This window comes from Charadrius vociferus, unplaced genomic scaffold (genome assembly GCF_000708025.1).
Source record: "Charadrius vociferus isolate BGI_N301 unplaced genomic scaffold, ASM70802v2 scaffold743, whole genome shotgun sequence".
Classification (NCBI taxonomy): Eukaryota; Metazoa; Chordata; class Aves; order Charadriiformes; family Charadriidae; genus Charadrius; species Charadrius vociferus.
Window position 1 is genome coordinate 1,451,192 of NW_009647747.1, and position 13,938 is coordinate 1,465,129.

Below are 13,938 nucleotides of genomic sequence, written 5' to 3' on the forward strand. Positions count from 1 at the left end.
GTTCAGTAACTGAGAATCTCGCAGAGCGGTGCTCACAGCAGCGCTTTGATGAGGGGAAGGGATCCACCTGCTTGCAGCAGATGACACAGTCCCTTGCTGAGCTGCCAGAAATTCACATATATCACAACACAGTGCCCGACACTTAGAAGAATTGCACTGATGTGACACTACTCTGACAGAGAATAGTGGCCTTTCAGGTGACATGGTGGATATATGTGCAGATCAGAGATGTGAAAGGGGTGGTGGGGCCCATGGGGAGAGGTTGCTGCGCTGCAGAGGAGGTCTTTGGACAGGATGAACAGGCCGGTGGTCAGATCCTCCTCTCCTACATCACAGGCACCATCACCTCAAGCCTCTGTGTTCCAACCTTGCAGAAGTTAATTGATTGCTAGATCCCAGCTCAGGAAAAAGGTAGTAGTAAATAAAAGAGTTTGGTGTGAGGTTTTTTTATTTAAATATTTATCTATGTATTTATGTAATTTAAAAAAAAAATTGTATGGAAGTAATGCATTGAATACTCTGAAGATGAAAAAGCTGTTCATAGATCAAATGTCTCATGGCTAAAAACATCTTTCAGATGACAAACCTAAGTTGACAATTCTGTTAATAGGATTAGGTTCATTAAGGGACTGCTTTCTCTTATAAATCTGGCCCAGATAGCATGGAGCTTTAGATTTTGCACTGAAAAGGGGGCCCTGCTTAGTTGTGAATTTTGTGCTTTCATTTACAGTGTGTGCCAGTGATTGATACTGGTAATATTCAGGGTTTCTATCTCCTACCAGGCTACCTGAAATGACTTCCAATTTTCAAAATAATTAATGCATTATCACAGGTCTGTGAGCATTTTGCAGCCATAATGTTGTATCAAAGAGTTGATTTTTTTTCAGAGACATACAGAGCATACGTAATAATTTCATTTTCTTCCTGATACAACATACATTTTCATAAGGACTGATGAAAAGAGAGCAGACTTTCAAGACCAAGAAATGCTACATAAGTAGACACAAATGCAGAAAAGCGTATCCTGCAAAACTTACTTGCAATCGCCACAAGTCAGCAAAGCTCAGTATATGCTTAATATCTTCTTTGCTGGCTTAGAGCTTCTGTCCTACCTCGGAGGGAAGCCTTCTGTTATCACTGAAATGTGGCCCCAAAGAGCATGTAGTGCACACCAAAGTCAAGATCCTGCTGGAGGTGGGGCAGATCACCCACTGCGTGCTCTCGGGGGCCATGAGGCGGCAGCATCCGTGCCGGCAGTCGTCCAAGGGTGACCGCGGAGACCTGAACGCTCTCTCAGAGCTGACAGAAGCGCTACAAATGGGAGACTCTCAAAATCAGAGGGACACCCAGCTCCACTGACTTTTAGTTGAGAGCCGGGCACGTAAGCATCCCGAAGCCTGAGAAACTAGCTCTGTTTGGGATTTAAATCTGCAGCCTCGCTGCGTGTGGTGGGGCCGTGGGGAAATGCTCTTCAGTAGCCGGCTCAGCACATGCCTCCAAAAGGAAAACAAAGCCTAATGATATATTACTACTCAGCTGCTAATTAAAATGCTGGTGTTTAGAGATTTAGGTCCACAATCCAATCAACCACTCAAAATCTTGTAGTTCATTTTTTTTGCATAATTAATCCTTCTGTAATTAAACTCACCCTCAGGATCTGTTTTCCTCTTTCTTGTCACTGTGTGAGCACCCACGGCCCAGAACAAATGGTATATTGCAACTGATGAACGCAGATGAGCGTAGTGGAAAACCCACCCTTGCTCCTTCTACCCCTATATATGACCCCGGTCATGTGTCCGTGTTCCTCCACGCATACCCCTATCTCTTCCGGGGGACATTCTGTCTGGAGGGAACCTGAAGAGGTGGTACGTTTCCCTCGTCTTTCTGCAAGCCGGCTATGGCTGTGAGGGAGCGCCAACAGCTCCCCAGCACACCTACTGCAGGAGCAAGCACAACCTTGCACACGGGGAGCATGTCCTGTGCTTACAGCAGTCCCTGCGATGGCACGGGCTGGCGCACTGCGCACGCTGCACCGGTGTCACCGGGACTGCACTGCTGAGCCAAAGGAGTGCCGCACCTTTGAGTCATCTCCGACGAGCCGGAGGCGTTGCCGATGCTCTGCGCAGTTTGCAGGAGAAAGGCAGGTTTGGAAACACCTGGGAACATTAGACTACACAGCGCAGATGCACACCGCATTGCTATAGAGGGACCCGCAGCCATAACGGCAGGACCTCTAGGGAGAGAAAGAGAGACCAAAGTACAAGTACGTGTGTGACCTTGATAACCATCTGCGAAAGGCTCACAGGCTGATAATACTTCCATTTAAAAGGATCATTTGAATGAGAAGCTGTAGGTATAGCAACACGCCTCCATTTCTAAAGATGACAAACTGTGCCTTCAGATAATTTTAAAAGTCAAATGTCCTTACAGAGAGTTTGTTGATCTGAAATAAGTTGCTATATGGAACTGTATTCACTTCGGTGTTCTCTGTCCCATGCTGGCACATTGGGAGGACAAGCAGAGGCAGCTTAATTGAGGCTTCTCCACAGCACTTTGTCTCTTGCGTGTGTCCTGTCGTGTCCCCCCCTGCCCCCAGTGCCTGTCTCAAAACATTCTGCCATACCTTTTTAAGACAGAACTTCTCTTTCTTGTAAAGTCAGTTAGTAAGGTTTTGGGTTTTTTATTATGAATGAGGCCTGCTCGAAGGGTTAAATACAGACGGTATAATCTGAATCTTTGATTCACTTTTCATCCAAATTGCAATTTGCCTTTAGGGTTCAAGCAAATGACTGTTTTAAGAGTGGTGCAATTTTATGAACATGGCACTAGAGGGCCTTTGATGGCTCAGGGTTAGAAACAGCATCAAACTAACACAGTAGAATAAAAATACAAGATTTACAATCTGTGTTTACATTATATAATCCCTTTCCGAGCCTCGGTGACTGTGTTAATTTTTAATTGCTTGACTGCTGGGTCCTTCCCCTCTGGCATTTCTGATGTTTCGATGGGAAATTCTTTAAACAGTTCAGCAGAGATGGTTGCAAATGTTTTAGTATTTAGTTGTGCTTGCCACAGAAAATGCATAAACATTCAATTCTATTGCTTGCAGGCTCTAAGATAGGTTTTAAAATTCCTCAGTCATATTTGCCTTTGCTCCCAAGTCACGACAGGTAACGGAATCTAACGGGTTATTTGGCTCAGACCAAAACCATGTTAGGGACTGCCGAGTAGTTTAACGATGCTGGAGTGACGGCACTCCAGCACCAGAGAGCACGCCCCTGCCTTTGACAAACAGTCTAGGATTTCTGCTTCAGTTCAAGAGTTCCACTGGCCTCCTGGTCCCAGGCTCAAAACCCCACCCCAACCAGCAGAATATATTTTGGTTCATCTAAAATGCAAATTAGGTACAAGAAAACAGGGTAGATCATCTTAATATGAAGGAAATACTTTTGAACTGAATGCCATTTACCTGAGTTCCACTAAAAACCAGACAGACTTTAATGAGATAAGTTTGGACAGCAAACACAAAGCCACAGAAGCCAATCACCAGGAAATCTTGACCAACATCTGCACTCTTTCTCTCAAATTCCCTCCAGATCAAGGATAAGAAAGGATGCGAAATATCTTTGGTATCTTTAATACCTTTGGCCAGGTTAAATCCTTCCCACTCAGTTCAAAAAGACAAGAACAAATCTAAGGTCTAATATTGCCAGTTAGGTTTGACAGAAATTTTACATACAAAAACCTGTTTCTGTAGGAAAAACATCAGAGTGATATTTTACCACATCAAAATTTGACAGCATCAAAAAGCTTCAACTATTTTAAAGTAATAGTTAGGGGGTTTTGTTATTGTGTTTGTGGTTTGGGTTTTTTGGTTTTTTTTTGTTTGTTTGTTTGTTTTGTTGTTTTTTTTTTTTCCCTTTGTCACTCTTGGAAATCTTTGTTTCCAGAAAATAACATTTTTAACAAAGCGGTGGGTTGGGTTTTTTTGTTGTTTTAGGTTTTTTTTAATAGACATGTTATAAACTTTTAATTAAAAATGTTATGAATAACTTCCCCCAAACAATCCAAGAGAAAATTTAGCTTATTTTAAAGCCTGCAGAATAGTACAATAAAAATAAATGTTCGCAAAGCTCTTTTCCTCATCTTCAACTACTCCACCAGTAACTTTGGGCTGGCTTTTTTATAGCACAACTTATTTCATCCAACTAAAACCAGTAGTCAGGTGAATTCAGATAAAAAACATTTTGAGGTAGTTGTCAGCCAGCGCAGGCCATGGCCTCAAGGAGGAAAACGGCAGCCCTCAGGTGGCAGGGCCTCTCCGTGCAACCTTGCCTTTTCCCTCCTCCCTTCAGGATAAGGCGTTCCTCCGTCGGTGCTGGAAGACGCGATCGGTATTTCAGACTCAGACAATCCCTTCCGGGCACTAACATCGCAGGGTTTGACAGCTCCTGGGGAGACGCTTCCCTCGACGTTCCTCGAGCTGGGGGGAAGGCGGCAGGCGGCGGTGGGGTCAGGATGCCTGCCCGCCCGTATCGCGAGCAAACCCCGGGGCACTTTCCATGCATTAGCCCGGCATGTTTTGAATGCGCTGAACTCCTGTTGATAGTTGATTTCGTTACTGCTGCTTAATTAATACAGCCTAAAAAGTGGCACGGATAGACCTCAGCCTTGAGCGGGGCCATCATCCTGGGACAGAGGGGCCTGGGAAACGTGAGCCATATACTACTAGGATATTTTAATTACACTGACAAAATAATCGGACTACTGTCTACCGGGGCTCACACTCACCGGGCGATACAGGCTCTGGGTTCCCTGGAGATCCCTTGGAGCCCAGCAGCTGAACACCTTTGCAGTTCTGTGCCACAGAGCAGGGACACAGCCCTTCAGTGAAACATATCTCAGTTCATCCTATTTGGAAGCTGGGCGATAGAAAAAAAGGCCACCAAAACACAAAGAATTCCATATTCTCATGTGACTAATGAACCGGCAAGCCCTGAGCTCTGCTGACTGCAGGAGACGGAACGAAAAAGACAGAGAGAGCACAGATCAGACGGTCACAACACCGCCGGCAAAGTGAAAAGCAACCAGAGAACCCCAGGTAACAGCCATTATTTCCAGGAGGCATTTGCTCAAATGGTAAATTTTCAGCAAGTCACTGAAGTCATATTTGACATAACTGCATGCGAAGGACATCTTAACAAAGCTGGAAAAATAAATCTCTTTAGAAATCTTTAAAAGCAATGAAGGAACGACCAGGCTAAGAGCAGTTTAACAGCACATAAACCATCATCGTTTTAAGATTAGTTATTCCTGGGAGAACTCACGTAACCTTTTAACAACCTAGGAATAAGAAGCCTACGCAAACCTGAGTCTCCGAAGACTTTCTGGAAATAAGCTTTTTTTCCACTGTCTACATAGACTCAAGTTCAGGAACAGATGCAACCAAAACCAATGTTTTTGGTTTTGTGGTTTTGGGGTATTTTTTTAAGCTAGAAGTAATTATTTACACCCTTATGATTATTCCTCCCTTCAGAGCATGCTAATAGATTTGAAAGGCTGAGCTCTCTGGTACAAAAATCTTATTTCTCTTCATCCCACTATATAATTTTTGCCCATATATTGCTAGATATCTTTAGTAGTTTTCCTTCATTCTTTAGTAGTTTTCCTTCATTTCCCTTGCAGTAGTCAGTTACTGATTTGTTGCTCCCTGCACATCTTTTGGAGCCTTTTTTTTTTTTTTTTAAAATGTCTTCACATTTCTCATCTTCTGAGGCTGAATGACAGACTACATGCCTCAGTAAGTTTGGCAATTCATAATTTGAAATAGTTTAGAATTCTTGGGTAAAGACCTGCTGCCCCTGGTGTACTGCACACCGTTTAACAGCCGCCTCTGACAACACTGAGCTGAGAACATTCCTGATTCACCCCTGTAAAGAGACTACCATAGGGAAACCTTCAGAGTGATCCTGCAGTTAAAATTAACGTCAAGAATTCACTTAATATTTTCTGCTATGGGCTGATCTTCCCTGATTGTTCTGTAGAATCCTTCTCTGGCTCTCACTCCCTTAGCTCACTTCGATTCCAGCCCTCAGTCCTAGAAGAGACACCAGCTTTCTTCATGACAGAAGCATCACCACCTTGTGATAGGAAATCATCTCCAGGATATTCAAGTTTCAAAACTTTTTTTTCTTCTACATTTTAATTTATTTAATAGGCAAGATCTGTGGATGTTTAGTATAGGCTTAGTACTAAAGCCTGTACTATGAGAAACCTTTGATAAAGAAGAATTCTGCAGTTAAATCCCTGAAAACATGGAAGACGACTAGAAAATAAACCGAGGAGCAAGTCCTCCCTCTAAACCAGGAAAACACTTTAAATACAGCAGAGACCTATCCTTGTTTGTATCCATGTGTTTTTATGTCAGGAAAACACTATCAACCTAAATACTAACTATGCTTTCTGTCATGATCCAGAAGCTACTGCAGCTGCTGCCTGCTTTTAACAAACCTCAAGTTTCTCTGTTGCTTGAAGCTGTCTGTTTATATTTTGGCTTTCCTGGGGATATTTGACAAACAGTGTCAGAAGCACTGACAAAAAAAAATGGGCAGTTTGCTTGCACCTCTTGGGAGAAGTTAGCAAAAACGAGCCTGCAGAAGTTCAGCAGAAGTCAGATATACTACCTGTAGAGGAGTTTTCAGGGATGTTGCTTATTTGCTTGTAGCTTGCTTTTTTTTTTTTTTAAACTGTTGCGCTTTGGTAAGTTAAGAACATATTCTAACTGTGAGACAGGATCAGCTCAGACACTCAGCTTGCCTGGTCACCTGTTTCAGATCTGACAGCACAGAGGGGGATTACGAGAACCTTTCCATGAGATTCATCTACTGAGCAGGGGAAAAAGGGTCTAAAAGAAGCAGCCACTAGGGAAAACCATGGCTCCGGCCGCCTCCATTCCTGTACTGAGCTGCCATCGGGATCCCACTAATGAAGGCAATTTGCCATTTTCAGAACTCTGCATTGGCAGTCATTTTGTTTCAAAGTTGGCCACTGAAGTAGATGAGATCACGAACTACAGGCTTACCTTAGGGAGTCTGTACTTTTCTCTCAGATGAACCCTCAGACAGGCTCGCTCTGCTTTTTTCTGTGCAAATGCTGCATCTCTTTCCATCCTGGAAATCAGAAAAAATGCTTCTTCAAGATACTAATAAAATACTTATTTCCTCTTTCTCTCTCTTTTTTTTTTTTTTTTTTTTTAAACACTGAACCAGTTGCTTGGCTGCAAAAAGCTACAGGAGCCCTGTCTCAGAAGGGATGCGAAGGGGCCAGAACCCCTGTACCCCAAGCTTGTTCTCAAACTGTTCCCTTGAGCCCTGTGGAGAATGAAGGACAAGCCAATACTATTTGTCTGGAGTTTGTACCTGAACGAGCTGTTATTGCTCACTGTAACAATGAACAATTCCAGTAAGTGGAACGGAAAAGTTACGCTTATTCCTTGCTTATTCCACTGGGGCACTGACAGAGCCGCGGCTGCCTGCCAATGCTCCTGCTCTACAAACATGGCACTCTCACAGCACACCACCACACACACACAATGGCAGAATGGTCTTTCTGGGTCAGAACAAAAGTTCACCTATCCCGGAGTCCCACCTCTCACAGTAGTGAACACTTAAAGAAAGACTTTCTCTTTAAAAAAAAAAAAAAAAAGGCTCATGTTAACTTGAAGTCATTTTAAAGTTCTTTCATCCAGTCATTGATGGGAAGATTGGAAAGAGGTTTTTTTTTTTTTTGGAGCCCTTCCGGCATATTTTTCCCTCTCTTCCTCACCCTCCCTCTTCTATTGCCCACTCCTCCTCCGAGGAGCCATTAGCAGCCATGGCCAGTACTGGGATGTGTTCCCACGGGGCAGTGTGCGCAGCGCTCCTGCACACCCCTTCAGGTGCCCTGTGAGGCGAGGGGCAGGAGGGGATTTTCTCCTCCGGTACATGTGAGCTTTTCACTTGTCCTGGTGTCACGGGAAGAGCTGGCAAAACTCACTCGCTCAGTCTCCCGCCATCGCCTGGGCCCTTGCGTCTGGCCTAATCTTACACCTTTTTGTTCTGGAGGATCTAATTATTCCCTGGAACATGAAGCTTTGTAGGAAGAGGACCCGGGTGTAAGAGTAGCTGCATGACAGCCAAGAACCTGTGATGTGCAGCACAACCGGGTGGTCCCTGGTGGTCCCTTCGTGCTTGAACACTCATGATGCTGGAAGCAAATTCTGCATGACCGTGCTGGAGACCGCCAGCACAAGCCACCTGTGTGGTCCTGCCTATGACACATTTTCTTCAGAAACAGCAACCTGTGCGTTTCTGTGGGATTAATCACAAAGAAACCCACCCCAAAATTCCAAACACAAAACTTGAGAGGAACCCAGAGCCAGGACGGTCATGCATCAAAGGCCAAACTCTGCCTGCGCATGACTCCAGCACGGCACTTGTGCTTCCATCTCCACCCCTGTACAGCTGAAAACGGGGTAAAATCCAGAGCCCTGAAACGGATGCTCTGACTGTGAGAAAGATTTCTGACACACATTCACATAACCACACCAGTGTGCACTGTCCTGGGCTGATGTTTTCTCATTGAAAGTACTTCAGATGTTCCTATCGTAGTACCAAACTCTCCTTTCAGAAGTACTCCTGCACTGATTCCTCAATACACTTCAGCACATAACAGACGTGCCACACTTGAAAACATTATAGAAATAATTCTTTTTCTGAGTATTTTCCCTATCCCAGCAATCCCGTTTTGCTTCTCAGCCTCCATAAAGCATCCTCCTGCCAGCAGGTGGTTACTTCTCTTTTAAACATCCCTTAACAAAATGCACAGCGAAACGTTCTGTATTTTATTCCAAACCAAATGATACCTACTCAAGGTTTTATGATAGAAATGGCTGCTGCTAAATACAGACCTGGATACCTCAAATTCCGTCAGTCATTAACCTTTCACCCATAATCATCTTACATGAAGGATTTACACAACCATTATGTAATTGACCATTAGAGGAACAGATGCATTTGAGATTTAAAAGTCAACTGGTTTATTTATAATTATGCATGATTTGAACTCCTACACATTGTTTATTTTACTTCTGTTTTGATACTTAAACACAGCAAGTGGTGAAGATTATAGTTACAGACAAAATAAAGTTGAGGTTTAATCAGTTTAGAAGTTCTGCTTTATTTAGATTTTAGAAAAAAATAACTAAAAATGCAACTACAAAAAATCTTAAAACTTTTCTCTAGATAAATATAATCCATTTAACATAGCACTCATTACTTTTTCATGTCTGCCATAATAAATGTGGACAAATAAAAGATCATGTATTGAAAGTGTACTCCACATGGAGTTCTTGGAGAACAAATCATGCACATTTTAGAATTAACTCCTGCACTACAAACAGCTTTGTACCTACAGAAAAAATTGATAGATAAAGTAACATCAACTAGGAATGAATCCAGCATATCCAGGTGTGGAGATATCAGGAAAGTGTAGGGGAGAGTTGCGGGGGGGACACGACATAACATTTTATCATTTGCAGTTGGTGAACGTTTATTTTGGAAAGTCTCTTTAGCAAAGACTCGTCTGCTTTAAAAAAAAAAAAAAAGGGAAGAGAGATGAATGTTTGGCTTTTTCTTGGGTTATTTTTATCTGCACAAAGTTACCAAGAATCAACCCCATACCGATAACAAGGGAACAGGTACTCACTTCTCCTCAACCATTTGCTTTTGATATTCCTCATACTCCTCTCTGGTCATTCCTGCAGCTGCTGCTGGATCAGAAGGAGTGCTTTCTTCTTTGCTTTCTTCCCCTCCACCTCCAAGTCCCAAATTCTTTACCTGGTTGCTCAACATACTTTTCATTAGAAAGGCCATCTTCTCAAGAAAAAAGAAGCTATGAGAAAACAACTATGAGAAAGCCAAACCAAACCAAAACCGTTCTCAAAACCAACAATTGTAAGCAAGAGAGTTTCTACAGCCACATCAGCTCCTCAAGGGCACAATGCTAGTGAAACGTGAATGCCAAAACCAGTTTGTCAGCCATAATCTGGATTAAAGAGTGAACTCCTTAATATCTAGAGGCAGATGGTTCAGATTACTCAAAAAAAAAAAAAAATCATTAGATGCAGCTACCTACTTTTTATATTAATACCTTAAGCTAATTTTACACACACACAAAAATCAATAATAGTGTGCAATAGCATTTTGACTTCTTCAGTCTTGAAACTCTCACTTTTACAGAGATGAAAACATTCCCCAGACCACAACAGATCTGAATTAAAAACCTGGTTGACTAAACGGCCATAGTAAAGTTATAAAATTTGGGCTACTGAGCAGAAAATTCCTTTGGATTTACACAATCAAATGATATTTGAAAACTGGAATTCTTCATTAAGCAAAACACCCAATCTTTTTTATCTGTTCTATTTTATCACACTGGACAAAAAGTATATTGAATTATTTTCCTTCATCCACTTTTCACATGGCTGGTTTGTCTCACAGATGAATGGGGCATTACTTTTTTTTTTTTTTTATTTTCCCCAAGAAAGTAATCACAAAAAAAGCAAATGGCATTTTCCAACTCTTCATTCCTTAATGTTTATTTCAGCTCTTCCCCAGGCTGTGTCCAGGCAGATCACCACTTTGACTGGTGCTGCACAGAATACCTACTGTTTGTATTCTCACCTGTCAGTAACGGACAAACGAATCTGATTCTATATGCTATAACACAGCTTTGATACCTTCTGTTCGTGGATTGCCTGTGTAGGGCCCCCTCTTTCACACTTTTACTCCCGTCATTAGCCCCACCAGCTCTATTCAGGTGAAGATTTGCAGGATCTGCTACCTAGATCATAGACTATTTTGGGAAAGAAAATAATCTGCTAGGTCTCAAAAGTTCATGACTGGGGGGCTTGAGCATTTATCCTGCTATGACTGACGGTGCGTGCCTTAATGAAACATGCTGTAATTTTGATTATCTAAATGGTTCTCCCAACACTCTCATAATTTCACTGAGAGATGGGAGGATTCCAGTTTGCCTAATGCCTTAATCTGTATTAGAGCCTTTCTAATTAAAGCAGACCTGTTACTATTTTAAAAAAAAAAAAAAAAAAAGCAGGAGGTTCTGTAATCCTGGATTATTAGTGATTAAACAAGAAATTTTAAATTTCTTTTCAAAACAGAGTATCACACAGAAGCATAAATTCCAAATCACAACAAAACTACACTGATACACTACAAATACCCAGAAAGCATTTTTCTTAAATCAACATGGATTTTTACAATCACTGTGTGCTTTCAGATCTATGCATAAGTTGCAAGAATTTGGGGGAAGAATCAACTGTTTACATCTGACCAACTCTGACCTCGACTACCAAAACTCTACTGTACTTGCCCAAACGGCTAACAGAACGGGGATCATAAATTTGGATTAGCTGTCTAACATTTAAGCAGAGAATGCTAAACTTGAGCATGCATTAGTCTGAAGTTGAATGCATAAAATTAAAGAGAATTTGTTATCTGGCAAAGTTTAAAAGCTAAAACTCCAGCACTAGGTTTATAGACAAGGTATCCCGGCTCCTGCCCCGGGGGTTACTCCACAAGGGGCCCGGCAAAGCCAGCCGGACGCTGTCACACACAAAGGCCTCCCTGGTTCGCTACAGGAGAAGTTTAAGATCAGATAAATGCAACTTCTGATTGTTCACGTTTTCGCTGTGCTTTGACAGCCACCCGATTAAACCTTAGCATGCTGTCCCACACCATCGCTCCTCAGCACCAAACGCCCCTCCAGCCCACCTGCAGCGGTTGCCTCATCTTTACCGAAAATTCTCCTGACAGGAACAGGGAGCGCCAGTGCGTCTGCGCCGCGCACTTCCCAAATGCAACATGCAGCGCTGTTCTCTCCAGTACCAGGTCTCATAGTCTTCTCAAAGCGTGTTTGAAGTTTATCTGTTAAACCCCATGCTATTGGTCTTCACTGAAGAGAAGCATCCCTAACTTTGGGTATAAGCCTTGGCTGTAGGCTTTGATCCCTACAGAAGCACTGCTACCACCACCCTCTGCCTACAGGAGATGCTTTCACCGAATGGACCGAGAAGGGAAGAAAGCTGAAAACTGGCTCAGGAAGGGATTGCCGAGAACCCGAGACATCTTGAACTCCAGGTCTCGAGAGAGGTCTCACGAACCTTCCTAACAGCAAAAGGCTTTCTAATGTCAGATTCAAAATCGAACACGACTAAGAGTGCTGTAAAAGCTATTGGCCATATTGGCACTGGAAACTGCTGGGAAACACCAGAGAGACTTGTGAGGAAACTTCAGTAGACACAACACAGCCAGCGAGTGAACTGCTCGCTTTGTTGCGGTTTAGGCATTTGTCACCAATCTGTGTATACAAATAATGAACAGACTGATGAGGAACCAATTGCTTACAGGGTACCTAAAGCATCAAGTTTTAAGCACCTACCTTGGGTGTCAACAGGGACCAGTACCTCCAGAGTAATTCCCATTCCTGACAGGCGCGTTAACTACCGCCTATATTGAAGTTAAAAAACACTTACCACTGTTTGTTGATTACAGGGATCACAGGCTTAATGAAAACATGCAGACAGCTGCTAATTTAAGTACTCCTGTTGCCACTCACTTTGCTTGAAATCAACATCCTTTCCCTCTAGTTCACGTGAAATCAAAATTAAAGGCTCAGTTCCTGCTTTGTCTGATGGAGCTGGGCGATACGAAAAAAGCCTGTGCTCCAAACCTGAAGAAGGTGGGCACCTCCAGCCCCCGGGTAGAACTCAGTCTCAAAAAAGGCACATCACACAGAGCAAAAATCTAAAAGGCTCGCAGAGACACCAGCACAAAAACGCTACAGGCAGGCAAGCATCCAAACTCCATCCTTTTCTAGAGACTACGTACCCAAAACACAGTCACAGCAACAACTCCAGCCACCTAACTGCAAAGCATCTCAGTGTTCTCCGAGAGGCCCAAGACTGCCCCCCTCCCTCCCCATCCATCTAGAAGAGGTGGTCCCCTTTTATGTGAGTCGGAACATTACATCACTTGCACAGAAGGAGAGAAATAAATATTTTAGGGCTTTCTTCACCTCTTAGAGAAATTGCTCCTGGCTGGGGGAAAATGATGGGCAATGAGGGAATTCTTGCTCTTCCTGCGGGAGGTTACCACAGACACACACAGCTTACTTGACAGAACAGTAAAAACAAAACAAACACCACAAAATACCCAAGGAGATGCAGCCTGACTTGTTCTGGGTAGGCACGTTGTATTCCAACAAACAGGAGCAGAGCACCCGGGGGTTCGGGGAATCTGGAGGAAGAACTTCAGAGATACAGGCTATCTTCAGCTCACAAAAAGGAGCTACTTTGGATACTCCCATCAGCCAGCAAGCAACTCGGTTTGCTGTTAAGAGACTTAGAAGTTGACATACTACTTTACGATTGACCCCAAGTGTCTGATACTTATGGCAAGGCTGATACTCTTAACACAAGATTTTGAGCGAATCTCTTACTTTTAGGTTAGTCACTCTTGCCTTAGACTGCGACACGGGGGATATAATCCCTCTGCACAGAATGAGCCGAGGCCGGATTCAGCATATCCTGCTGATCAACGGCGCTCATCTGCCTCCGACACAGGCGGACCCTCAACCCCTTAATGCCGTTAACTCTCCGGTACCAGGTAGGACTGAACCCAAAACCGTTCAAACTCTCTGAACAACAAAGGTTAACAAATGCTTCAAACACACTTGCTTGGATTTCATGGACATGTACCAAATTAAAAGAAAAAAGCTTACTAAAAATATGCATCTTTATTCAAATAAGGTTATCTCTGAACTCCAAGTGTCAATTTACATTAGTCAGAAACAAACATATGAAAATGTCAGCTGTTTGAA

The 13,938-nt window shown here is 43.0% G+C and overlaps 1 protein-coding gene across 1 annotated transcript in view; it reads right to left on the bottom strand.

The window, feature by feature from the left end:
• CPLX4 (complexin 4) overlaps window positions 1-9,911 on the bottom strand; it is a 14,394-nt gene extending 4,483 nt beyond the window's left edge. The window contains exons 1-2 of the mRNA XM_009882042.1: window positions 9,745-9,911; window positions 7,082-7,169 (exon numbers count right to left, since the gene is read on the bottom strand). Coding sequence (XP_009880344.1) covers window positions 7,082-7,169; window positions 9,745-9,911 — 255 coding nt within the window. The remainder of the gene's footprint in view (window positions 1-7,081; window positions 7,170-9,744) is intronic.
• Between the last annotated feature and the right edge of the window lie 4,027 nt (window positions 9,912-13,938).